A 26,693-nucleotide genomic window follows, 5' to 3' on the forward strand; every position below is an offset into this window, starting at 1 on the left:
GGTCAACAAATCCGAATTTTGATAAAAGACGCAGATTTTGAAAAAAGTATGAATTAGAAAAAAAGCTTGGATGAGCTTTAAAAAAAATTTGCATGGTTTTCTGAACAAAAATAAAGATCCCTGAGGAACTTGAGGGATTACAGTGAAGAGCAAGGTGAACGGTTCCATCAAGATATAAAAGAAATGGAAAAACGGTAGCAAGGTAGGAGGAATAAGAATATGATGGTTAACTTTTGTTGAAATTTTAAGAGGGAATGCCTCGATACCCAAGAGATGTGAAGGAAATCAAGTTTGTAAGCTTTACTATCTTATCTTATTCTACATACTTTAAAATTCCATCATGAATCATCCTCTTTCAACTATTAATTTTCATTCATACACCTCTCTACACGTAAACTAATATTGAAAACAAACTTTTTCCACAACTGCTATGAACAGTGACGTATTTCTCATAGCTAACTTAATTTCGAAACCATATATTACTCACACAGTAAGAAATATTATTTCTTACGGCACTTTGCCCACACCACACATTTTAATATGGAGAATCAACAAAAACCGACGAAAATTTAGTTGGCTATTGTATATATACATATCTATACACAGGTTACTGCTTCAGACGTTCTTCGGCAACAATTTTAGTAAATGCAGGAGGGGATATATTAACCTTAAAGCGTCATGAATGATGACAATGTAGTACCGTGGTAGAAGTATATGTCGAAGAGCCTATTAAAAATAAAATTAACGTTGCTAATAATATGGTCAACTTCATTGAAAAAGCGCTCGAACCCTTTCCAGAAATGGAGATAGAAAATACACCGTATAAGAACGATCAACCCTCAACATCTAAAATTAACATAACAAAGAATTTAATAAAAAGAAATGACATTCCGGGTTTAACTATATAAAATTGTGAAAATTTCACAATCAATTACAATTTTAAATAATATTATTTAACAGTTAAGAGGATACTCTAGTATTATGTTGGTTTTACCAATCATAAAAATAAACATTACTTTTATTCTTTCAATTTGTGCAGTTGTAGAAAAAGTATAGTGTGCAACATGTGTGAAAAGTACTTTTCTCCCTCACGAGTTTGCGACACTCGTGAAAAGTTGAATTTTTCCCACTTGTTGTACAATATACTATTGTATTGTTGTTGTGTTGTCATAAAATAGATATTATAGTCGAGTGGATGAAATTAAACAAAATCTAGACGTGATAAAGAAAAATGGAAAGCAGATACAGTATCAGCATAGAAAAATATTTCAGAAACAGCTATTTATATTGAGTCATCTGTAAAAACAATTTTAGCAGAGTAGTGCTATGAATAAAGAGTCTGGATATATTTGATAAATTATATTAATAATCTTGCGCTAGTTGAACATATTTAATTTAAAAAAATGTCTTGTGGACTGAAACAGACTCTCATGTGGACGTGGGAAGGAGATCGCTCACCGTTAAAGTATAACCAGGCGAAGTGCGACAGAGTTAGCAGTTATGTCACTTATGTATCTTCAAAGAAATGAAAAGTTGGTTGTACCTGGGTACCGTAATATTCAAGTATCAAATGAAGATGACGATCTACAAGTCCTCAATCAAAAACGATTAAAAGCAGTTGATTTTTTGTGGCTATACGAAAAATAAAAAAAAAAATATGATTATATTTACGATGCTTTTCGTACGCTGAGTTTCAGGCATTCGACTCGAATATTTTCGAACATAATATTTTTGTTTTTCGAGGAGTGGAAATGGTAAAAAGAAAACATACTTAATATAAACATTGTTTATTAGTTAATTTTATGATCAGTTCCATTATGTCACACATCCAAATTCTGCATTGTACAAATATATCATATCCAATTCCGGCACTCTTTATAAGTTCTTTGGACACTAAAACTCGCTTCAGATTCATGTTTACCACATTCAGTGACTAACATTTAGTTCACAATAATGTAGCTTTTGAAGGGAAACACTCACCTACCTTCGTCATACAAAGGTATTCAAACTGAAATAGTCTAATTATATATTTATCACTGGATTTTCGAATTTTGATATCAATCAGTGCATTTGTATCTACTACAAATCACACCAATAGTACATATAAGAGTTTTATCAATAAACGATGAGTCATTTTGAAAAATCTTGATAGTGCAATTAATATCGTATTGAATAATATTGGAAGTTATTTGTGTAAAAGTGAAGAAAACACTGAATATCATTTCTAAAGTTTTTAATATAATTTTGGCTTGTCTCTAAATATACTATCGTCGATTTTCATAAATTAAAGTATTTGCTGTTGTGGTCATATTTAACTATCTCAATAATACTTTTATCTCTAGTAGAGGTAATACGCATTAGAATTTCTGGGACCATTGGTAATATTTATACTGAACACACTGTTTACACTACCATAACACCAACACTCACAATTACACTGTCTACTGTCTATGGTTATAAGTTATTATCTTCAGAGACCAAAGATAAAGAATGACCTTTCGGTCTCTGAAGAAGATAATGTAGTGTAATGTAGAGGTAGCAGTAAACAGTGTGTTGAGGTAACACGTTGTATTGGAGAATTGAAGGTAATTATCTAGATTGGGTTACATCCCTCCGATTTCGTTAAAATTTTAGTATGTTATAGAGGAAACTATGCTGAAAAATTTGATATATAGGGCGCGGAAATCATCCCTTTACATAATTTTTCAACTTTCAGAAAAAGAAAAATAAATTATACATCATAGTTTAGCTTCGCATGTCTTCATTACCTAATGATGACAACATGTGTCATAAAATTTGTAGAGAATTTAGTCTAGTTTGTTTACATACGACTATCGTTAGTAAATCTATCAAAATTTGTATGTTTTGAATCGTCTATGACCATGAAAAAATAAAATTCTATGAATTTTTGTATATTGCTATTTATTGATTAATATTCTATCAATATTCTTAGTTAAAATTAGTGGTTAGGTTAGACTATGACGTATAAATTATTTTTCTTTTCCTGGAACTTTTCTCTATAACATACTAAAATTTTAAAGAAATCGGAGGGGTGTAACCTAATCTAGATAATTACCGAATTAAATTTATACAACGAGGTCGTTTGAATTTTATTTTAAGTTTACTAGTCCACTGCTACAGGGGTAGTTGATGATAATAACAACACAAATATTATGTTTCTATAATAAATGCAATGTGATAGTATCAAAGAATTCAAATAATAACAATATTAGGCCTATTGTATGTAATTTTTTGTAACAGAGCTGGTTGGAGTGAATGGTACAGTAGATGAATCAAAATAGTAGTAACTGCATTATAATATGTAATTTATCTACGACCACCATTAAAATTAAGTATTTAAAAACTCATTATATATATAAATTATATATTAAACATATGTCTAAAACCGTGCGAAACAGAACAATGCTTTTTAATTGGGATAATCATTATAATATTTTTTTATTTGTATATCAAGTTATCAAGAAGTATGAAGCGTCATCGTCATTTTGCAAAATGTTTTTCAAATTTTGATAAAACTTTGATTGTTAAGCTGAATAAAGATAGAAGAAGAATCTGATTGCACACCTCCTAAAATTGTGAAAATTGCGGGAAAATATAAATCAAAATCTGCTTCCGAAAAAGTCAAGAAAAATATACATGAAGTCGGAGATTTTTTAGATTGGTGTAACAATAAAAATATCAAAAATTACACAGGAAATTTTCGTATTGCATATTTCTCGAAAAAGTCAAGCCAGTGGGAAAGGAAATCATCAATACTATGGTCCCATTATGCAATGTTGAAAACTAGAATAAATTTAAATTTAAACATTGATATAAATACATTTCATGAAAGTATTTTTCAATGAGAACTTAGATAAAATATTGTATGAAACTCGTGCCTAAAGTACTCGCCTTGCTTGTGCCTTTCATTTTCGCGGGTCGTGCGCAAAACTATCACTTTATGCATCTGTATCACAAATAACTATTTTTAAAAGGAATATTAGTAGATTGAGTTTTATATTTAAATGTTTATTTCACATAAGTTGTGAATATATTAATCATGAGGGAGATTATGCAACTTCAATGGTTAATAATCTGAAATTAATTATATAAATAGTGCAGCTAACCTTTAGGGCTTAATAAAGAATCAGTTTTTCAATCAAAACCTGCAAGATTTCCTAATTTTGCTCTCAACTTAGCTTATAAAATAGAAATTGAGATAGGATCTTAAGCGTTATTTAATTATATACTTCAAGGAAGTTTTCGGATAAATAACATCTATAATTTGGAAATTACAAAATTAATTGTAGAAATAACAATAATTCACCCAGCATCCTTTAGAGATCGTTAGAAAAAAATTGATGAATTTCATTTATAATTTTAATAAATTACCCCACATAAATTACACCACTACAAGTTCTTTTACAAGTAGAACAAAAATATTGGAACAAAGTCAACCCCACATAAAAAGATCGGAAGATTATGATTATTTGCTTTTTGTAGCATTGTTTATTACATGAATTTTATTATACAGAAAATGATATTTGTGTGTTGATATTATAAGTAACACTCAAAAGGGGTGCAGAAGTAAACTTAAAATTAACTCTCAGCAGTTACTTTTGTTGATTAAACACCCGCTACAAAACGAATACAAATAAAAACAAGTTTTGAGATAATGGAAATAATGTGGTTGGAATTTACACAATTTTCACATTACCACTTCAATGCAACAATTACAATGTATCCGATATGGAATTCCAACACCGTCTGCAAATATTTATAAATTAATTGATGCTAAAACAATATTATTAACCTTCATGTTCTATATAATTAATTATCTTAAAGTAGTAAATTGTTGAAAACATTCATAACGAAAATCGTCAAAATCGCTCGGAAATCTACCTCCACAGAAATTAACTAGAAGGTTTATAGCTTACTTTCCATTAATAATTACCTGCTGGTTCGTGTTGGTTTACAGGAAAAGAATTTTATTTTTCATTTTTTACATTTCAGCTCTTGTTTCTTTTTTTCAAATGTTGTCTCTATAAATTCCAATTTCTTTGTTTTAAATGCTTTATGAACGTATTATTGTCCTCAATCCTCATGAATTGTAAAAATAAGTCAATGAAAAATTAAAGTTCGGTGTCGGGATATCGTTAATATGAATAAAAATCGCGGCGTTTTCAATTTTTTCAGAAGAAACCATATGAGTTTCAAAGTCTAGGACCGGGTATATGGACAATGAATTCACGATCTTGGACTCAAAAATATTCGTAAGAAAGAGAAGTTCTGTGTGCTCGAAAGATTTATTGTAAATTGAACGACACCTTTTCCTCTTAAATGTAAAAAAGGGGTTTTGGTTTGCCGAAAGACCCAGTAACCTTTTTATAGGTTGCTATGAAAAAAGTAAAAGTTACTGGAAGTAAAGTGTGGAATCAATTGTCGACGTCAAATAATATGATGCCAAAGTGTCTTCTGGGCCACCCTGAACATCAAAATGTAAATAAAAATTTTTTCTTTTGTAGTAAGTACTTATTGGACTATCCTCGTATATTGTTTGAAGCCTGGTCTTATATAATTGGGATCCATGGATCTGGGCTCTACATGAGAACTGATAACAGTGTATTTAGCCACTTCCTGGAAACTTTTGACTAGTTTCTTTGTCTTAATTTAGCTTTTCGTAAGTTGCTTATGGCAATATTTTCAATATTTTTTTTAACAGACCTTTTTTTGTTTTCTCTTGTTGGTTTACTGAATAAGAATTGAATCGGGGCGTTACTTGCCGATTATATTAGAATCTAGCTGTTTTTTTGTAATATTATCTCAAGTCTGAATTTATGAGGTGAACACTTAGCCTCCATCCTCTACTTTAAGATGCCGTGAAGTTAGAGTTTGTTTATATTTTGTACTAATATATGCTTGGATACCACATTTCTGCTTTCTACGAATTCAAAAAGTACCCCAAGACCCATGCTATTGCAATTGTATGTTTAACAAGGCCACTATTAAGAATGTATTCCTAGCATTTCACTAATCTTATATAATTCGAGTTGCCAGAGTTTCAGAGATCATTTTTTAAGAATCTACTTCAGACCACTATTATGGCAAGAAGTCCTATCAATGTTTTTATTTATTTACTATGAGTCATTCTGAGGGGCAGTCTATACAAGTGCTGATTTAGCCCCAGTAACACTGTCTAAATCTGTTTAAATGACCTACAAGCCCGTTACTTGAATCGCCTTTTTACACATTCCCAGCTAGATCAGTACTAGGCGGCCCCTTTCCTCAAAGCCTATCAGAAAATTTCCTAATCCCCTTTTCGGCTACTAGCGATGGCTTACGAAGATTACCTTGCCTTTCTTGACAACTCCCTCATCGCCATTAGGTAAAACCCTTTCCTAAACCCCCTTGTTCATCGTTCTGCAGAGGAAAGTTTTTCTTATATCAGGGCCAAACCTAAAGTATCTCTCACAATTACATAAAAAATTTCTCTATCCCATTCAAAAGAAATTCCACGAATAATTTCATAATAAATAGAGAGAGGCTATTTATTATCAAATGATTCAGTGAATAAACGTTAAAAATTCTCATTTTTTAAACTGAACTTCTCTTGTTATAATATTGATAAATTAAGTAATAAGTAGGGTACTCTAATAATGGAATGGGAATTTAGTGGTGCAGTTAAGTTCATTATAATTCATTGCAACGAACTATTTAAATTTACACTGGTAAATTAGAAATGAGTTAGATTACATTTAAATTCCAATGTTTGGTAATTTTTTTCCGATACTATATTTAATGATATATTACAAAGAATCAATGAAACCATTATTGATTAAAATAACTAATAGTATATATAGTGACAATGAAAATAATGTTTTAATTAGTTGTCCAGTGATAAATTTGCTCTAAGTTTTTAGGAATACTAAACTATAACAGATAAAAGCAAATTTTTCCGCAATAACAAAAATAATCATCTCTAAATAGACATAGAGTTCTATTACTCACAATCTGCATCACATTTAAAGCCCTTTTGAAATTTTTATAAAAAAATTTCAAACCGAGCCCTTACTTATATTATATAAAGTTAGCTTCATAGTTAATTTTAAATTTGAAAATACACTTAGTTATTTACATTAATACTGTGTATACAGATGAGTAGAAATATGTTAAAAGCTTTCTATTTGGTTATATGTACAAATTAGCGTAGGTACGTATATATGGCAGGCTCACAATTAAAGGATAATTTTTAAAGTCATGTGGTACAAAAATTCGCATGAAATTAGATTAATACATTATTTGTAGCATACACAATTAATAAATAGCAAAAGATTTCGTAAATGTAAAAGTTGATAAAATGATAGGAAGCATTATGAAAAGTGCTTTTGTCTATGAAAAATTTTTAATATTAAGCTCGAATGTTTCTCAATTGTAACAATGCCGAGTATCTTATATTTGAATTCTATTGAATAGCAAAACTACAGCTCTCGAATTGAAAAGTATTTAGTTCGAAATTAAGTATCTGTTTAAATAACCAATAATGGAAATTAATGTATAAACACAAAAGAAATATATAGTATCTACAAATAATTGAAAATAATTAAGATTATGAAATAGATGGCGTTAAAGTTTTCTATATCTATTAACACTTATTCAATGTCATACTATAGGATGTTTAGCAGTTTTACAGTCAATAGAATACAGTACAAAGTAACGTCGCGTCGTTCTCATTCAAATATTACTTGACAATCCAGTCGTCACATTTTGTTTCTTCACTTTACTACGAAGAGAAAAATTTTAATCTAAAATTGAATAGTGGTGATAAGTGTTTGAGCTTATGATAAAAGAAGCTTCAATAAATTGAAAGTCACTAGGAGAAGACTTAGTTATTATACAAGGATGTTAAACGTCTTTTAGTATAATGTGTGGTTTCAAGCGTTAATGCCAAATGAACAGCAAAATGCACTTATTTGTCTTGTAAATCAAAAGGAGACATGAATTGTAGAATTACCATGGGATTTCACTTTTACCTACCGCTTCCAAAGTATTCTCAAGGATTCTAGCCATTAAATTACAACTCTATGCTGAAAAAAACAAGATGCTTGGATGGATGTATACGATTAATTAGATTTTTGGTAGGTATCTGAAATGTCTTAATGTCTTGGAGAAGTTTATTGAACGAAACATCAAACTATATAAAATTTTTATAGATTTAAGCAAACGTATGATTGTATAAATATATTTATTTATATTTTACATAATTTCAAAGCACCTGAAAAAATAATAAGAAGGGACTGAACTCAAGGAACTCAGAATCAACAGATGGTTAAGACAAAGTGATGTACAATAGACTACTATTTCTATCTTTTGTATTTGCTGATGATGTCAACAGAAAAATACTTAATTGAAAGCTGCAAGGATTTCGAAGAAGACGTACAGATAATTGGATTTTTAATGAACAACAAAAAACTAAATATATTGTAGAAAACTGAGGAAACAGTATGGTCTCAGATACAATGAATACTGAGCTCAGTTTCGAAAGGGTCACTGAATTTAAGTATCTTGGCTCAATCATTACTGAAAGAAATGAATTGAATTCCTAGATAAAAGCATATTTGGCTGATGGCAATCAATGTTAATTTTTAATGATTAAATTGCTTAAATCCTCTTTACTAACAAGGAAGTTGAAACATGAATTATTTAAAATAATAATGTCACCCATTGTCCATTATATAGTCGAAGCTACTACGCAAAGTCTGAAAGAATGCCTATCATTTTTCAAGGAAAATTTCTGAAAAATTATGTGGATTAATGAAGAATGGAACTATATGGAGAATTAGGGTAAACGTTATAAATACTAAATGAATACAATGGCTCAAACATCTGGAGCAATGAATAAAGAGAGAGTAACAAAGATAATCTACTAGAAAGAAAATTTGATTACCAGATTCCATTCAAAAAACTTCAATCTTGAAGATAAATATCATACTGGTTGACAAACTGTTAAAAAACTCCAACATATTTCATTTCCACGACATCGAGCTAAACGACGAATATAAGAAAATTTTAAAACATTTACGGAAAATTATATCTTAAAAGAAGCTCGACACTTGATCTCCACATGAATTAACGTCGAAAATTTATTGGACAGAGTTTTCATTTTTAAAATCGCGCTGATATGAAACGAAATTTTTTGAATAAATGACAAAAGGTGGCATGTGCGAGAGATATTGTTGCTGAAGCCTAGAGAAGTTTCAAAAACAGTTGCATTGCCAGTTTTGAGGAGAAGGAAGGTGGACGCTTGTCTTTGGTGAAAGCGTATTGTTTATCATAAGCTACTAGAGCCTGGTCAAAGCAATAGGTAAGTCCAATTTCTATTAGCAACATATGATGTGTTGGAATCCTGCGTTACTAAAATCGTTAGTTTGTTGATTACTAAGAAAAGCGTCTTCCAACACGACAACACACATATCTTAAGTGATTTATCAAAAATTGAAGGAGTTTAGTTGGGAAGTTTTGATACGTCCATTATAAAGATTTTACTCTGGTGGACTATAATTTTTTCTGATTCCTGCAAAAATTCTCTTAATGGTGAGAAGCTGGCTTCAAAAGTGGCTTGAAAAAATCACTAGGTTCAGTTTTTGCTAAGAGTCACAGAATTTTTACAGTAACGGAATTATTTCTACTAGAAAAGTTACAAAATTTTATCAATTAGAGTGGTATAAATATCAATGATCATCGTTTGGAATTTATATCAATAAATGGAAAAATATTTTCTTTCCCAACCTTATATATAAGGAGTCAGTCACCTGTATTATATAATATGCGACAAATATAAAAAGTCTAAGAATGAAGAAGACGGAATGAATTATACATCATTGGGTTTTCTCCTTTCACTGCCTGCCATACAGTTCAGATGAATTCCGATTGATAACAACTGAAGACACAAAATTTTGAATAGTATTAAGTTGAAATTTTTAGACCTGCTAATGATTGATGCGGAAAAGACACTACCATTCATCTGGCAACCTGTCACACATATTGTGGAATTGAAGCTAGATCAAGGAGCCACAATGTCAATGAAACGAGCCTTCACATAATGTGAAGTACTGGACAAAATAGCTTATTAGAATTATTTACTTGTAGACAATGTGATGGAAAAAATTCAGCTTAAAATACGATTTCTTTTAAGGCAAATTAACTGTACGGTAAATCAACTCCTACTTAAAAAATGATTTAACACTTTTCGTGTAATAATATGAAAAGAGGAGAAATATAATCTGACAGTGCTTCGGGATGAGAATTCCATTCAATAAAGGCTTTCTCAGTGGTTGCATGAATTTCAAGGGGATGTCTGTCAGTTTCTATATTTGAAAACATCAAATGATAAAATTCTAAGTCTTTTTATTCTAGAGCTGTGGCTCATTCAGTAAATTGATAATGCAAAAAGATATCAACTTACTTACGGTCATACTAATCATATTAATATGAAATTTTTTAATAGAATGCTTCCATACAAAATTTTTGTACTACATCGAAATAAAATTATAAATAGAGTAGGATATTTTGGACCCATTCACAAAAAATATAATATAATATTATGTTACTCAAACTCAAATTATTTTTTGTTTCGAAATATTAATTAAAGTGATTGAAATATGGAGCTGAGAATATTTTTCTTAACAATTTTATACTAAAATAAATATACCTTGCATATCTTACGTATACAACATTTATATATAATATAAAATCAAAATTAATAGATTTATATAATTTAGTATATACATATATGAATATATCAGTTAGTTACTGGAAAATGATGTGAAAAACAGATATTGATTATCCAAAATAGAATTGATTATTGATATTTCTTAACATATTCCAACGGATAAAAAAATATATTATACAGAAAAAAATTCAATATATTTTGTGGTAAATTATCAATTTTTTTCGATAATTTACAAAACAATATAGCATAAACTATATCCAGGACTTGATGCAAAAAATTCGGGAGTGAGTAGATGAAAAAAATGCTGAGACATAAGAAACAATTACTCATACGACCCCTCGTTCCTGAGTTATGGACCTTGAAAGTTATGAAATCATAACATATATTTTCTAAATTTTAAAATCCAACATATGAATTTTTGATGGATGATTACGAATATTCATGTAGTATGACGAAATAAATAATTCTATACGACTATCTGAAGGCCAGGGGCTGTTCATGCCCAATTGTTAATAATCTGTAATTTTTACAGGGATAATCTGTACAATTTAAACATAGCAAAAATGAATTTTTCAATCGATTTTTTTAACAAAAACGTACTCTTTGTTTAACTCGATAAAATTTATGGTTTAGGAGATATGAAGATTTTTAGATCGTTTTACAAGCCAAGGAAACCGTTCACCATAAAGAGCCATTATCACAAATTGTTTTTTGAAAATTCTTTTTTCCTTTTGGTCTATTTATTACATTTTTGGAAGAACATTAATGATTTCACATATGACCGTTATGAAGCTTCTGTGTCTTATTTTTAGACATAATCTGATTTTGAAGCTACAATTCGGCCTTATATCTTCGATGCTTTTGGCACTATCTTTTCTGTACACAAGATCTCTCCAGTCCGTGCTAATGCAACATAGTTGAAGCCTACTGTATGGTAGTAATCGATTGTAGCTAGTATAAGACATATAAGTGGTATTGCCGATATAAATTTACAATTCAATTTTCCATGAATGTATTCCGAAAGAGTTTCTCATTTTCCTATCTTGTTTTGACTTCTGTTTCTATTCGTCATAAATCAATGTACCTTAAATTAGAAAAGTATATATCGTCCAGAAAAGTATCTTTACGTTATATATAAAAAAAAAAAAACAAATCTATTTTCATTCAGAACGGCATTAAACCCAACTTTATCACGCAATTCATGCTCCCAATAACTCAATTTCGTTCTGTACTTGGCAGTATAGTCCAGTCATCTTAGGCCAAATTAGGTGAATATCTCGATATGCCCAGTATATTAGCAAGTAAAAACTTGTATTTTGGCATCTTAAAACTATTATCAAAATTCACATATATTTGGATGATCGCAAGTTTGAAAGTTAGGGGTCGGAGGTCACAAAAATCGATTTTTCTTACATTTTTTGCAAATATCTCGTTTTATATGGGTTTTACGCTATTATCAATATCGTAGAGAATAACTACAACTTTTGTATCCAACATTTTGTTATATCTTGAAATGTTTTCAAGATAGAGGGCGTAGAGCGCGTCTTCAGATAATTAGCTGAGATCAACTTGTAATCTCGATCAAAAACATGTAATATTAAGGTTTATAGAATTATTATTGTTAAAATTGATAAAAATTTCGAGAACAACTTCTGATTTCAATTCTTTTCTTCTTCTTCTCGATCTTCTTCATCATAGTAGTCATCGTCCCTCTGCCGCAGAATTTCAAGTTTCTCTTCATCTTTTTCAACGACATTTGTCTCCAATTCATTGATTGATTGATTTTTGGGTCAAAGATTCTGGTATCATTAATATCGGTCTGATATAATATAGCATTGAGTCGAGCTTGTCCCTTACACTGGCCGCAAGCTGAAGAGCACTGTAACCCCGCTTTTCTGCATCCACATATTGAGCCTCAGCCACTTTTCCAGTTACAGAATATTTCATTGAGTAATTCATCTGGCGTAGGTGGTAAAATAGTCATGATAGGTTCGAGGAATTCGTTACGCATTGTCCAATCCCATTCCTGGGGTTCTGCATCATGACCTAAATAAGTTTGAATTTGATACTAAAATCGATTGAAATATTGGTAAGCTGCTTCACTCGTTGGTAGAATATTTGATAACTGAACAGGTTTATTCGATTTTGATGACTTGACGTATAGTGCATGACGGAGATCATCGATACTATCCCCAGATTTCGAAACATTATAAACTACTAATAATCTCAGAATCGCACAGTTTTCTTCTTCAAATGCTGCAGCAAGTTTATGGATTTTAAATAAGATGCACTTAATTATTTTCTACTTCAAATGCTATTAGTGTAAATGAGAATATAATTACAATGTAATTCAAGTATATCCCTTAGTAATTTTTCAATTACCCAAAAGAGATTATGAGTGTGAATTAATAAATTTTAGAATTATTTGAAAGAAAGATTGAATCTGAAAGTTGATAAAAAATGATAATTATATATTTAGCAATTAATTATAACATTGATATTAGTTTTTCATCGGAACTACTTAGATAATTCTCGGACCGCGTGCTCTACGCTCTATATCTCGAAAATAGTTCATGGTATAAAAAAATGTTGAATACAAAAGTTTGAATTAAATTCTCTATAATATTAATAATGAATACAAACATAATAAAACTCATAGAAGACGAGATATTTGCAACAAATGTAAAAAAAATCGATTTTTGTGACCATTGACTACTGACTTTAAACCTTGCGACTATCAAATTATATGGGAATTTTGAGAATACTGTTAGGATGCCAAAAAACAAGTTTTTACGTGGTAATATATTGGGTATGTCGATTTTCCGAGGTCAACCCCCTATAATGACTGGACTAGTACTAAAGTTTCTTCTGATAAACTAAGTGATATTCCAATATAACATTCGAATTTGATGGTTAAATTATCAAATATAAATATTTTCTGCAATCATAAAAAATTACATTATTATTCCAGTAACTGAGCGATATTTTTGAAAAATGAAAGTTTACTGTTGAATGAGAAACACATCAAATTTTATTTTGAAAAGGAAAACCAAAAACTGGTTGCAGTAAATGTAAAACACAAATCATAGTACTATATTGAAAAAAATTTACGTTGTTTCCTAACATTTCTTATCAAAACTTTAATATTTGAGAATCATAACTGATCAAGTTATTGTTTCATAACGCATTGGGTGGTGTCAAAAAATGTCAGAATATTTTCTCAATTGATTTTTGTAAATTTGATTGAAATGAATCGAACATTTTTAAATATTCACGATATATGAATGTATGTATACAATATTCAAGTAAATTTAACGGTTATGAACCGCAGAAAACTGAAGAAGAAAGAAAATGCACAACAAACATTTAGCAAAAATAAAGATACAAGGAAAGCGACTTAGAAGAAACTTCCCATAATAGCAGGGTATTATTAAAATTTGATTGAACATTGCTTGCAAAATAAATTCTTGTTCAATAAACAGTGATCACAAGAAAATAATTAAAAAAATGGGTTTTTGAAAAGACATTTCTAAATCATTTGGAGGTTGATGGAAGAAAGAGAAAAGAAAACGTGAAATAACTCGAAAAAGGTAAGATATATATTATGACAGTTTTAAATTGAAATATTATTTTCAGTAATTTTTTATGTGTACAAGATTCATTTACATACATGAAACAAATATGGTTTTCTGCCTATAAATTTGTGAAATAATTTTGTAAGTCTCAAATCTATTAATTATTTTTTCAACCCATCGTTTGGTAATTTTTCGTATATTTTAATTACATTTCCACGGGGATATATAAAAGATATCCATGTCAAAAATATTTTATATCCGCGAACAGTAATGATAAGAAATGTTATTACTATTCTATAACATGTTTATACCAGCATAAAAAAAGATACAAAATTAAATATAAACTAGCCTATAAGTAAAAAAGTGCACATATAGCTCCAGATGCATAGCAATAATTATTATATTCACATATATTGTATTTTTACGCTTATACAAAGGTGTGTAACGTAATAGATTGGTGTGTGCATCCTATCAGTGAATTTTACTTGTTTTTTTAATCTCATATGGAAAATATATATACTTTTGAAATATAAATTAGAAAGTTCTTATTCGTCGAAGAGTAGAAAAGTTTAATAAAAAGTAATAAAGTAATGAAAAATCTGTTTTCTCAAAAACTGAATAAAGAAAAGTGAATGTTGTAGTTGTATGTCATTAATTTCATTTCATTTCATAAAAAAAATGACCCTAAGATCTATTGAGTATATGTTATTAATTATTTTAATGAATAACGTGTTTTTTTATGATAAAATTTAGTTGAAACTCTACTCAATTTTGATCTTTGTTAAAATATTATCCACGATAAACCGCTACATGAATATCTGGATACAATTTGTTGTGATTTTAATTAAGATCTTTACGTACTATTTAATAGCAAATATTTGAATTTTATTACAGAGAAAAGAAGCAATTGACAATTTGATTTTAGTCGAATTCTTTTGTAAGAATTGGGATACTGCTGACATATGAAAAATATCACAATATTCTAAAAATAGATGGAAATGTCATCATTACGATATAAAACAACATTAACAAATAATTAAGTACCACAAAAACATAAATTTGTTTTCAAAATTTATATATTCTTGAAAAAAATCAAATACAAAGGAAATATGAAGATTTTTATTATTAAAAATGACAAAAAAGCGGCGAGATATTTAATTTAATAATGGTTTCTTTTCTTGAACTTTTTTGTTGTTTCAACTACTGACAATACAAAGTCTTCATTAAATTTAAAGATATTTATTTTGATAATCGGCTAGACTTCCGTATCATAACGGTGACAGATGCTAGTAAGGTTTGGTATGGGGTGGGGGTGGGTGCTCTAAATAAAGAATATAAAATTGCAAAAACAACTGGAGGCGGAACTATGCCAATGTGATTTTTTGGCCATTATAATGTACTCTGGACTTATCACACCCGTTAATAATACCATATAATACAAATAAGTGTTCTTAGCTCGCAAAAACCGAAAAATGAATAAAATTATATTGATCATGTAATATTAACTAACACATACATAGCCAAATTGATAAAGGGTACTTGACATTGCATAAACAATCAAATAATTGAAGCTTCACGACGACCAATGTGTGAATACTTCCATAGGAGACGTTGGGGCATGAAACATTAAATAGATAAGCTCCAAGACTTGTGGGATTATAGATTTGTATAAATTGTGAGATTGTGAATAACAGGAAACCATTTTTAAGTTAGTTTAGGTTTCTTTGACAAATTGCAGCGTAGATTCACTTTTTCACAAATCCACTTCTTTCCATTTCCGTAATGAATGGTGGTATATTTTAAGTCTTCACCTGCGCCCAACCTACATATCTACATCCACGCCGGCATGATATGGAAATCTTACCAGATAATCTACCAACGCCAATGCCCTAAGGTGGATAGTTTCATTTTGCTTAATCATCATATATTTATTTTACAGTTGTTTCGTTTATTTTCATAGAAATATTGAAGGGACGTAAATGCATAGATAAAATAGGAAATCTCCAGTTTTTACGGACAATTGTTGATTTTTCTTTCTGAATGATTTGTATTGTTGAAACAATATTTGTAATGTTAATGAAGGAGACTTCATTTTCAAAAAAAATTCGATTTCTTCTCTCTAGTATAGATTATAATTATTGTTCTTAGTTTGGTATGAGAAATAATTATTGAAAAATAATAATGTAATATTCTTTATAAATATTTGAATGAAAATTTTTGATATAGAACCTAAAATTTATGTAAATTTTCCACTCCACAAAGCTTTACTTTTTGTTATTATTTGTACTTACTTTATCGGGAATTTGCTTAGAAAATTGAAAAATAAGTAATTTGATGCTCTAAATATCTCTTGCAAAAAGATTCAATTTTTCTTCAAAACAAACCAATTCTTCTACCAAAACTTGCCGAAAATGCCGAACAACAATTCATTCGTTGTAGCGGAAGTTTTCTGTGGCGTTGTAAAATCATAAACTCAGCTGGTCACAAAAATGGTATAATTCTAGGTAATGGTAAAGGTGTTCATTAGGTCAAGTAGGAAAGAAACAGTTTATAGCAAGTTCGCAATCTTTTGAGTCAGGAGAGCCAAAATTTACAAAAATTTATAAAAATTTAAACTTTCAAAAAACCATCATTTAAGTGAAATAAATAGAATAACATTTACTCACAACTCAAGCTTGAGCTTCAATAACAAACAATTGGACAATGGGACCGATTATTGCCTTGTATGGTTATTCAAGTAGAAAATATAAACTTCACTAAATAATGTAGCTTGAATTTAAAATAAAAAAAAACTATAATATAAATTTGATTAAACAAATTTAATGGGAGCGTTTACTTTGCATGGTTTTACAAAGTTTGACTAAATTTGGCTCCTAACTTGTTCTTTGCACTAGAAAACTTGCTCGCACGAATATGTCGATCTGAAGATAGTCAGCACTTCAAATACCAATTCCTTCACCTCCACGTAGCAATCTGGAAGACTATTCCATGCATCGAATATTACAGCCTCAACTCGCGACATTTCTCTCACAGCTGTCCACTTTTGTTGCGTTACGTACATAAATTTCTGGAGCTCCAACTCTTCTAACTTGCTTTTCGACTGTGTAGATTTTCCAGTCTACAAAGCTTTACTTGATAAATCGATGAAATGCATTTCTGGAAATCCAATTTGATTTCGAAATGGCTCAATGTAGATTTAGTTACTATTTGCACGTGAAATCGTTTTAAAACTTGAAAAATAAGTAATTTAATATCTTATGCAAAAAGATTTGATTTTTCTTCAAAATAAACCAATTCATCTACCAAAACATAGCCCTTTCCTTTCTATTCATTTAATTTCGCTGATATCCACCTTAAAGATAAATTTTTGCGATTTAATTCAAGATGATTAATGCCTTTTTCATTGGGGAATGTATTTATTTTATTCAAATACAAAGCTAAACGTTGAACAGTTTGAAAAGCCACCGCACTTTATTATGAAGAAGAACAATTTTGATTACCAAATTCATAACCTCAATTATTTTTGTCGGAAATATTTGGACACAAAGCGCTTCTTAATGAATTATGTAATGAGTTTCGTGGTTTATTTTGCTATGAAGAATTGTTGTTGCCCCTCTATTTTTCCTGACATACTTCGAGCTCCATCAGTTGGTATTAAAATAATTTAATGATTTAAGTATGCATTCTTCCACGAACAACTACAATTCTAGGAACATGATAATATTAAAAATCATTGTTGACTCAAGAATAGCTATAACCAATGATTTTTTAATGGAGCTCCTCTATTGTGAATGTTCTTAAAACTTTTGTTTCTATTGCTTCGGTGTCTTCAAAATCGTTTCTTTGGTTGCATTGTTTGAAAAACGATTAATTACTTTCTGATGTCTCTTTGCCTAGATGACTGAATCGGAGAGTTATCTTATAAGGTATTATGTGGCCACGCAAAACGACGTTGTACTTTTATGTCTCCCGAATCATACAACGCAAGCAGTACCATCCTCTTGATAAGCCTTTCGTTAAGCCCTTTAGAAAGTACTATGCGCAAGAGGCAAAGGCCTGGATGCTCAGTCATAGAGAAAGGAAACTTAACAGACGCAACGTTTCTCCTTTGATAGGATAGGTTTAGGGTAAGGCAGCTGCTGTAATGGTGTCGCGGGATTCAAGGCAACTGGAATATATCCAGTATATATTATCCATCAATTATTCCAGACCATTTCTTCGATATATCTAATGCAGCTGAAGTGGGAGTTTATGATACAGTAGACCTTAAATGGCAAAAAAAGGATCCAATACCTAAATCGACACCTGACTCAAAAGAAAAGGACCAAACATCTAAACCAAAAGAAAAGGACACTCTATCCAAATATATTAGAGAACTTAATCCTATTCTAACCATACCGACCAATACATCTAGGGGAAAGCAGTCTACCACAATCCTTGAATCACCTGAACATAAAGTCAATTGTTAAGTCCTATCTCATAAGAAGACAACTAAAGTGGATGATGTTTTGGAACGAGATCTGCGTTTACCTGTTTCATCTGGTTTCAAAGCTTAACGACCACTGCGAGGGAAGAAGGGTCTGAAATCTTCTGCGAAAAATAAGAAGGTCTGTTATTCTTTCTGTTCCGATTCATCAGTGAATATGTATTGCGAATCAATGAGATATGAGATATCAACTAAATCCAAGGATGATGGGATTCGGTGCATAATTTGCAGTAAGTGGTTGCACGGAAGCTGTAATTTATATGCTTATATGTGCAACAGATCTGACCGTAAGAAAAAACGTGCCGAAAATAAGAATTAGAAATATAATGCTGAATTTTCTAATAATTTGTCGACTACGCCCTACTAAAGCATTTCATATAAATGTATTGTTTTTTAGTTAATGTTAAATTCCTACCAAGCCTGGTTATTATGAAACAATAAAGTGTTATGTGTTATGACTTTGTCCTAAATAAATCTTAAGAAAAAATTGAGTTGTTGGATCATATTTGAATTTTGGGGCGTATTACCCTACTTGAGTAGGGTACTATTGAGTAAATTATAGAAATCTACAGGATAAACATTTATTTTCTTGAAAAGTATGGAGTAAATGTCAAATGATTTTCAATGGGAAATTGAATTTGGTTTGATAAAATGACAATAATGTCGTTACAATTTTGATAAACTGTGTCTAGTACCCCAAAAATCCGCGAATAGATATTCTAAAAAAAATCTGGATTCAAATGAGGGAGTAATCGATTTGGTCGGCCAATTAATACCCACATATAGGATTGGAATAAGGGCCAAAAAAGGATTGGTTCATTTTTTTTGGATCATAAATGATTTTATGGTGGGTATTATATAGGTGGTTAGGTTCTAACATACCTTCTGCAATTCCAGATGAAATGTGTACATTATTCAGAATAATATAAGTGTGTGTATTACGTGAAAACTTAACAATTTACTCATGTTAGAAATGCAATCTTCAACTCCATCCGGAATGTTTCTTTGAGTTCCATCAAGCATAAAATATAAATTGTTGACATTTGGAGAAAAAATTGATGAGATATATTAGTAGAAAACTTAGATTTCAATTCAGATTAACATTAATAATTTTAATTGATAAAAATAATTTCAAAACTATTAGATGTCAATTTGAATCTAGATTTACTAGAATTACTTCTTAAGTGATTAGAAGCAACTTCAATTGCTTGGATGTAACTGCATTGATGATTATTTATTATTTATTTATTCAAGACCATGCATTAATAGGCTAAGAATGGATTTTTAGTGAAGAAATTGCATAAATTATGTGTAATTTCAAAATAAAAAAATTGTTTCCATTGTTAATTAATTGAGAAAATAAAATAAAAAAGCGGTCCCTTAGAGTTGAGTTATGGAGCTAATGTTTTTTAAGTTTTTTTTTACATCAAATAGAAACATTGTAGAGGATAAGAGTCAGAAATAAACATTATCAAACACACTAATATTACATACACCCACCTAGTAATTTTGTCATAGGACAAATTAAAGTAAAATGTGAGATTTTGGATCGCTTAAATAGGGCTGAATATTTCAGTAGTTTAGAAAGTGAATACAATGTGTCAAAGTCTGGCTGTAGACCAGTCAAGAGACAGACACTCAAGAATATTGAACGTTCAGGAGTCTTAAAACTTTGTATGTGTAGTTTTCAGGAAATACATAGGTATGCGTCTATTTCGGGACTCATATTGGCTATGAACGCCAAGTTTTTTTATAAAAAAAAAATAAAAAACTTGATTTTGTCGTATTTCAAGAGTGGTCTTAATTTAAGCTGAATGACTAATACAAGAGACAAACTTTCTTATGATGTCCCCTGCATAGAGAGGTTTGAATTAGGGCTTTTTTGGCGTATGCTACCTAACAAAATATTCGTATCCTATAAACAAACAATCCGAATGAGAACTAAAATAAGAATCTCATCATTGGATCCGTAATTTGTCGGATTAGAAAGTACTGTACCCGAAAAACGCTTGTCGGATTACCGGGTGTCCATTGTTTATGTAACAATTACAATTAATTAAAAAATTGGATATATCTTCGTACTTTTCATTGTTTCTTATTCTTTGACGAATAATAACTTTCTGTAATCTAAGAGCACATACACATCTTAAGAAATAAATTTATAGAACATAATGGAAACCATCGATAGAATAAGAATTTCGTATGAACAAGAAGAAGCTGTAGCTGTGTTGAGTGATATTCCCAAGATTTCCTGGTGGATGTCATGTTCTGAAACAAACAAAAAAGTATTTTATAATTTGTTTTGAAGCTTCAGTCTTGAATCGTTATGTGCGTGCGCCAAGACCGCAGGTCGAGACTAAAAATTCTCTCGCATATGCTATGAAAACACGATATACAACATTTTTTGTATGGATTTACTTCGTCTGATATATATTAAAAAATGCTTCCAATACATCTTCATAAAATTATGGAATCAACTCTTCAAGAAATATCTAGATCAGATGGAATATCTTCCGGAATTTCTGTTGGAAGTAATGGTCTAAATTTCACTATCAATTATTATTCCAATAAATAAAATTGTTTTATGCGGAATAATCAATTAATAATTGACTTTGTTAAAGATAAATCATTCAAAAAGTTAAATTTCATGTTGATTCTGTAAATTATTTTGGCTGTGAAAAAATTCTTTTCATACGGTTAAAAGTTAAAATTCATTCATCAATGAAGATACATAAAAGTTTTTTTGACAGTTGTAATATATAAAAGGATATGTGATATATTATGCAAATTCTGTCGCTAGGTACCAATTAGTTCATAACTTTCGTAACGTGAATTGAATGTCAGTGGGGGATCTTGCATAATACAAATTGGAATATTACTATTTGAGATAGTAATGCAGCGGACGAAAAGGAAAACTAAGAAATAACTCAATTTTCTGGAATACCCAGAGGAAAATTATGTTCCTAATAGTTATTTACGTTATAAGTCCGGTAAGTACTTAAGTATGGTACGAGATAGATGTTTATGGACGAGGCGACGAAGGTGCCCAGTCAAGAATATCTAATCGAGTACCGTAATAAAAATTTCACGGACGTATATCGTAATATGTTTTTTCATACTATTTTCGATTTTAAATGAAAAGTAAAGTCATAATGAAATATGAAATATTTGATAATTTTCCTGTCTCCTTTGATTATTTTCTTATTATTAAAAAAAAAAATAAAAATTAACAGAAGTCATTAAGGTAACATTGTAAACAAAGGCAGACAAATTGAATTTTTGGAAATACAAAAAATATTTTTCGAAAGAATGGCTGATAAATCAAATAGACAGGCAAAGACTATTTACTGGTGAAAGTTATCGCATTAATTGCCATTGTCGGAGGTTGTCGAACGGAAGCCACTTATAATTTAGAAGTAGACGATGAAGAGGGGACTGGTTCTCGTTAGTGGTTCGTATCAATCACACAAAAACACATTTTCGACGGATTTTTTCTATGATCAACTGCAATGCGTTGCAATATTTGAATGTGTTCAGAAAATTTGCGAAAACACCTTTCACTAAAAGCACTTTTGGTAGGCTACAGACAAGGAAAATGCGTAGGTCAAAGAGCAGGAATACACATTGTTGGCGGGGAACCTGAAAAATGCTGAATTCCTCATTCTGGAGCATCCAGAAAAATACACCGGACCTTGCTTCAGAAGGACTTTGTTTTTATATAACTTTTAATAACAAGTGGTTTATTTACATTGTTTTTTTCGAATAATTTCTAGGATGGTCTATTCATTTATTTGTTTTGTTTCTTAATTTTTCTAGATCTTTTGAGAATTATTTTGTTATATATATATATATATATATATATATATATATATATATATATATATATAGTGCAGTTTAGTTCAGTTTATAATAAATAGTACTAGTATTTAAGTGATAGTGATAAGTGAATTATTATAAGTTGGTGTAGTGTATAGTTATAAATTAAGAATGCAAGAGACATTGTGTATTAGTTCACCCCACGAATAGAAAGACTGTAAATAAACACGAAAAACATTACCAACTATTTTGCATCTCGGGCGATTTTACGAAAAAGCATGAAATTCTGAACAAACGCATCATTTTCGGGACTACATAATTTTTTTCCACTTGCAGGAGTTTTTAGCCAAAGTTACTAGGCTGATGTTCTGACTTCATGATTTCTCCACCTCTAACCAGGTTTCCTGTAACTCTTGGAAAACTGCAGAAGACATTTTCGTTATATCGTATAAAAAACAAATAAGCAATATTTGCTGATTCTCTATATTCATTTGGTTGTTATACAAATCAATAATTTCAATTTCTCTCAATCTTTTATGATAAACCGTCAGCTAGATGTTGTTGATAATGATGCTACTGATGTTATAGAACCGTTCGAAGCTGTTCATAATTTCATGCGAAGAGTATCGAATTGAACACGTTCAATAATTCCATTCTTATACTCTTCAGCGGGTGGTGCAAGCGTAGAAATAGGAATTAACTCACTTTTGTGTCGACATGTTTTTCTAAATGGCCGAAAAATAACGTAATGTTCTGTAGCATGTACACTGGAGAGCTTGCGTCGAAAAAGAGAGAAATGAACCTCTTTTATATAAGTGGACACGTGAACAGTTTTTATATCTTGACGAGAATGTTTTTTTCCGGAGAATATATTCGATATGGTCGTATCTCGAAGAAATGTACGTTCTACGCAAGGTAATGGAAAATCAATGAATGTATTTCTAGACGATTACGAGAATTTTATTGAATCCTTGTGGAAATTGTGGTGTGCCAGTATCTGAAGGTTACAACTATTTTATTATAAATAGATATTTACAAAATAGATTCTACTAAAATTGAGGTATGAGAGGCTTGTATAAAGTATAGGAGTAAATATCTTTAAAACAAAGCGTTGTTTGTTAAAATTTAATGTATCTGATGTTATGTTGTTGGTTACTTCAATACTTACTGTTTCACCAGAAATTAAGTCATTTTTATAGTTATATAAAAGTAAAATTATATTATTCGATAAGCGAGGTCTTGGAGAACCAGAATGTCACCATTCCATCGATTGTTGCTTTGTTTCTGGATTGTAGAAATGTACCCAAGTCTCAACCATAGTAACAATTCGGTTTTTTGAAGTCCACATCGTTTTCAAATCAAGCACAGATAGAAAGCGATGCTTCTACCCTTGCACGTTTTTGCACATTCAAACATTTGGGGATCCATTTTGCAGCAATTTTTCTCATGTCCAAATTGACGTTAACTATATGATGATCGCGTTCGTATGAAATATTCAGTGTTTCAGATATCTGTTTTAGCCCAATTCGATGGTCTGATAAAATCATGTCATGTACTGCATCGATATTTTCGGGGACTGACACAGAAACTGGCCTTCCCGATGGGTCATCATTTTCAATGAAAAATTTACCTCTTTTGAGGCTTGCTGTCCAATTTTTCACGGTCGCCTACGAAGGACATTAAGCATATCTTCGTAAATCTGCTTACCTCTTAACCCTTTTAAATACAGGTACTTGATGATGGCTCGATACTCCAATTTTTCGATTTTCACAATTTCGACGGACATCTTTTTTCTTTCAATTTATTGCGTAACTCTGATTTACTTTTTTGACGTTAAACTTTATACTTACACTTCTAATAAGTTATTGTTCGTCGCTATGGTAACGCAATATTTTGTTTATGCATGGAACTGGTCTATACTAACTAGATATCAATACATCCTCGTATAGTAGAAACGGAAGAGGTCTTCCATCACGTGACTCAATCTACATTTTATAAGACGCATATTTTCTACATACTACATAGATAAACGTAGTAACATAGGTCTATACTAGACATACGTAATAGTTTCTTACAATTGACAGTAGTAATCCTAAAAAGAGGCAACGATATCATTGACGTTACGTGGATAACTGAACGTAATAAAAGTTGAATTTGACGTAAGCTTTGTTCCTGTGTTGTTTTATATTAAGAAAATTATTGGATTGAACGTGGATTTATTGTTAAAATCAGTTCTTTTAAGAAGTAATTTGACTTTTATTTAGTTTTACATCGGTAAATATGAATATTACACATAATCCACTTGTAAACTTGTAAACTGATTCCTTGCATATTTTAACTAACTCTTTCACTTTTGGAAACCTTTCTTATATTTTTGTTTCTTATCCAGAGCTCAACTTTTGTATTTTTTTGTGTTTATTTTTCGAATATACAGAATTGCTGGAAAGTTCAGAGTGAAACTATTACTTTTCAACCAGGAACATGAAAACACGCTGAAAATTTTTCATTTGTCACCCACTCCCACTGCAAAGTAACATTGTGTGTAGTATCAAGAAAAATATTGTGTCACCATTTTTTTTTATTCTTTCCATGTGGTTGTGGTGCTATCGATACAGCAGATGCTTTCCATCTTCTACTTGGCTGTTTTCTACCCAGGCAATGATTAAACCTGTCTTTGGAATTCCGAATAATCTCAGACGGTATTTTATTCGTTTCCACTGTAATTCTGCTTTATAAAATTTTGGTATATCTTGATATCCCCAAAGAAAATTATCTAAAGGAGTTATGTCCAAAGGGCAATCCAAGATTTCATTAAGAAATACTCTTCCAATAATACCAATATGTTAAGAAGCACCAACTTGTTGAAACTATACTGTTTTAAGAAGGATATATGGTTCCTACTTCGTTGGGAAACAAAATAGTTGGAGCAGGAAATAATTTAAATTTGAAAAAGTCTAAGATAACGTTCAACGTTTCCTCAAAAAAAGTTGTACTTAATATTCTGTAGTTGATGATATCTGTCAATGTATTTACTTTATCAAGACGTCGTATATGAGATTCACTCACAAAGTGTCGTTTTCCTGACTACAAAAACGATTATAAACCCTCTCAACTACTCCATTTAGACCAAAAGTAGTACTGCACACGCCTTTTATAGTCATCTTTCAAAAGATTTTGCTATGCCTTGAATAGGTGGAGCTCTCCTATTTTTAAAAACTAATCGTTCGCCTATATTTTGATTTGATATTGTTAACAAATATGGATAAACTATTTTCTATTATTTGCCACTGGGCGAGTCCTTCACTGAACCATATATCTAGGTATTAGTAGCAGAAACCTGTGAAATGTGATTTTCCGGATATTTTGACTTCGTATTCTATCTCTATTTCCCAACCATTTGAGATTAATACTCTGTTTCGCTGACAAGACAATTTTTATTTGAAAAAGTAGACAAGAAAATTTCCAATACAAAAAATTAAAAAGCTCACTGAGAATATGAATCTTGACGCTAGGTTGCATTGTCAGTTTTAAATATAGGAAATCAATGAAGTTTTTTAATAAGACCCTTCCTTTCCTGTTTAATTTCGAATATTAAGCCTCCTGCTGAAATCTTCTTGAGACTATGAGCTCTAGCTTTTATGCCTTATTTTTTGTGATCTGCCAGATGGTCTCTGTATATTTGGTTTCTAGTTTTTTGTCAATTTTGACTTTATCTTCTCTGGCATTTTCTCGGTATGCTTTCTCCAACAAGGTTCAAGCTTTCTAACCTTTTTCTCTTTCTGAATTCCTACTTCTTCTCTAATACCCCGACTTCTCATTCTATATCTGAATCTCATTTATTCGATATCTCTTAGTATTTTCAGCTCAGTCATGTTGTTGAAGTTTCGATTCTTGTTTTCATAGTATACGTGAGAATAGATCTTAAATATGTTTCGTAGATTGTCAACGTACTCATATTGTGTATCCACATCATTGTTCTCAAATTTCCTCTGACCCTTGATGCTTGTATCGCTTGAGTTCATGTTCACTATTAAATCCCTCGCAGTTGATACTGCGGTGTAGTTGAATTTTATTGTTTTATGTTGTT

At 30.4% G+C, this 26,693-nt stretch overlaps 1 protein-coding gene across 1 annotated transcript in view; it reads right to left on the minus strand.

Moving 5' to 3' along the window:
* Positions 1-1,811: 1,811 nt before the first annotated feature.
* Positions 1,812-26,693, minus strand: part of LOC130452850 (limbic system-associated membrane protein-like) — a 1,112,215-nt gene continuing 1,087,333 nt past the window's right edge. The window contains exon 11 of the mRNA XM_056792329.1: positions 1,812-21,058. Within this exon, the coding sequence (XP_056648307.1) occupies positions 20,937-21,058 (122 nt within the window). The 3' untranslated portion in view covers positions 1,812-20,936. The remainder of the gene's footprint in view (positions 21,059-26,693) is intronic.

The sequence above is a fragment of the Diorhabda sublineata genome, chromosome 2 (genome assembly GCF_026230105.1).
Source record: "Diorhabda sublineata isolate icDioSubl1.1 chromosome 2, icDioSubl1.1, whole genome shotgun sequence".
NCBI lineage: Eukaryota > Metazoa > Arthropoda > Insecta > Coleoptera > Chrysomelidae > Diorhabda > Diorhabda sublineata.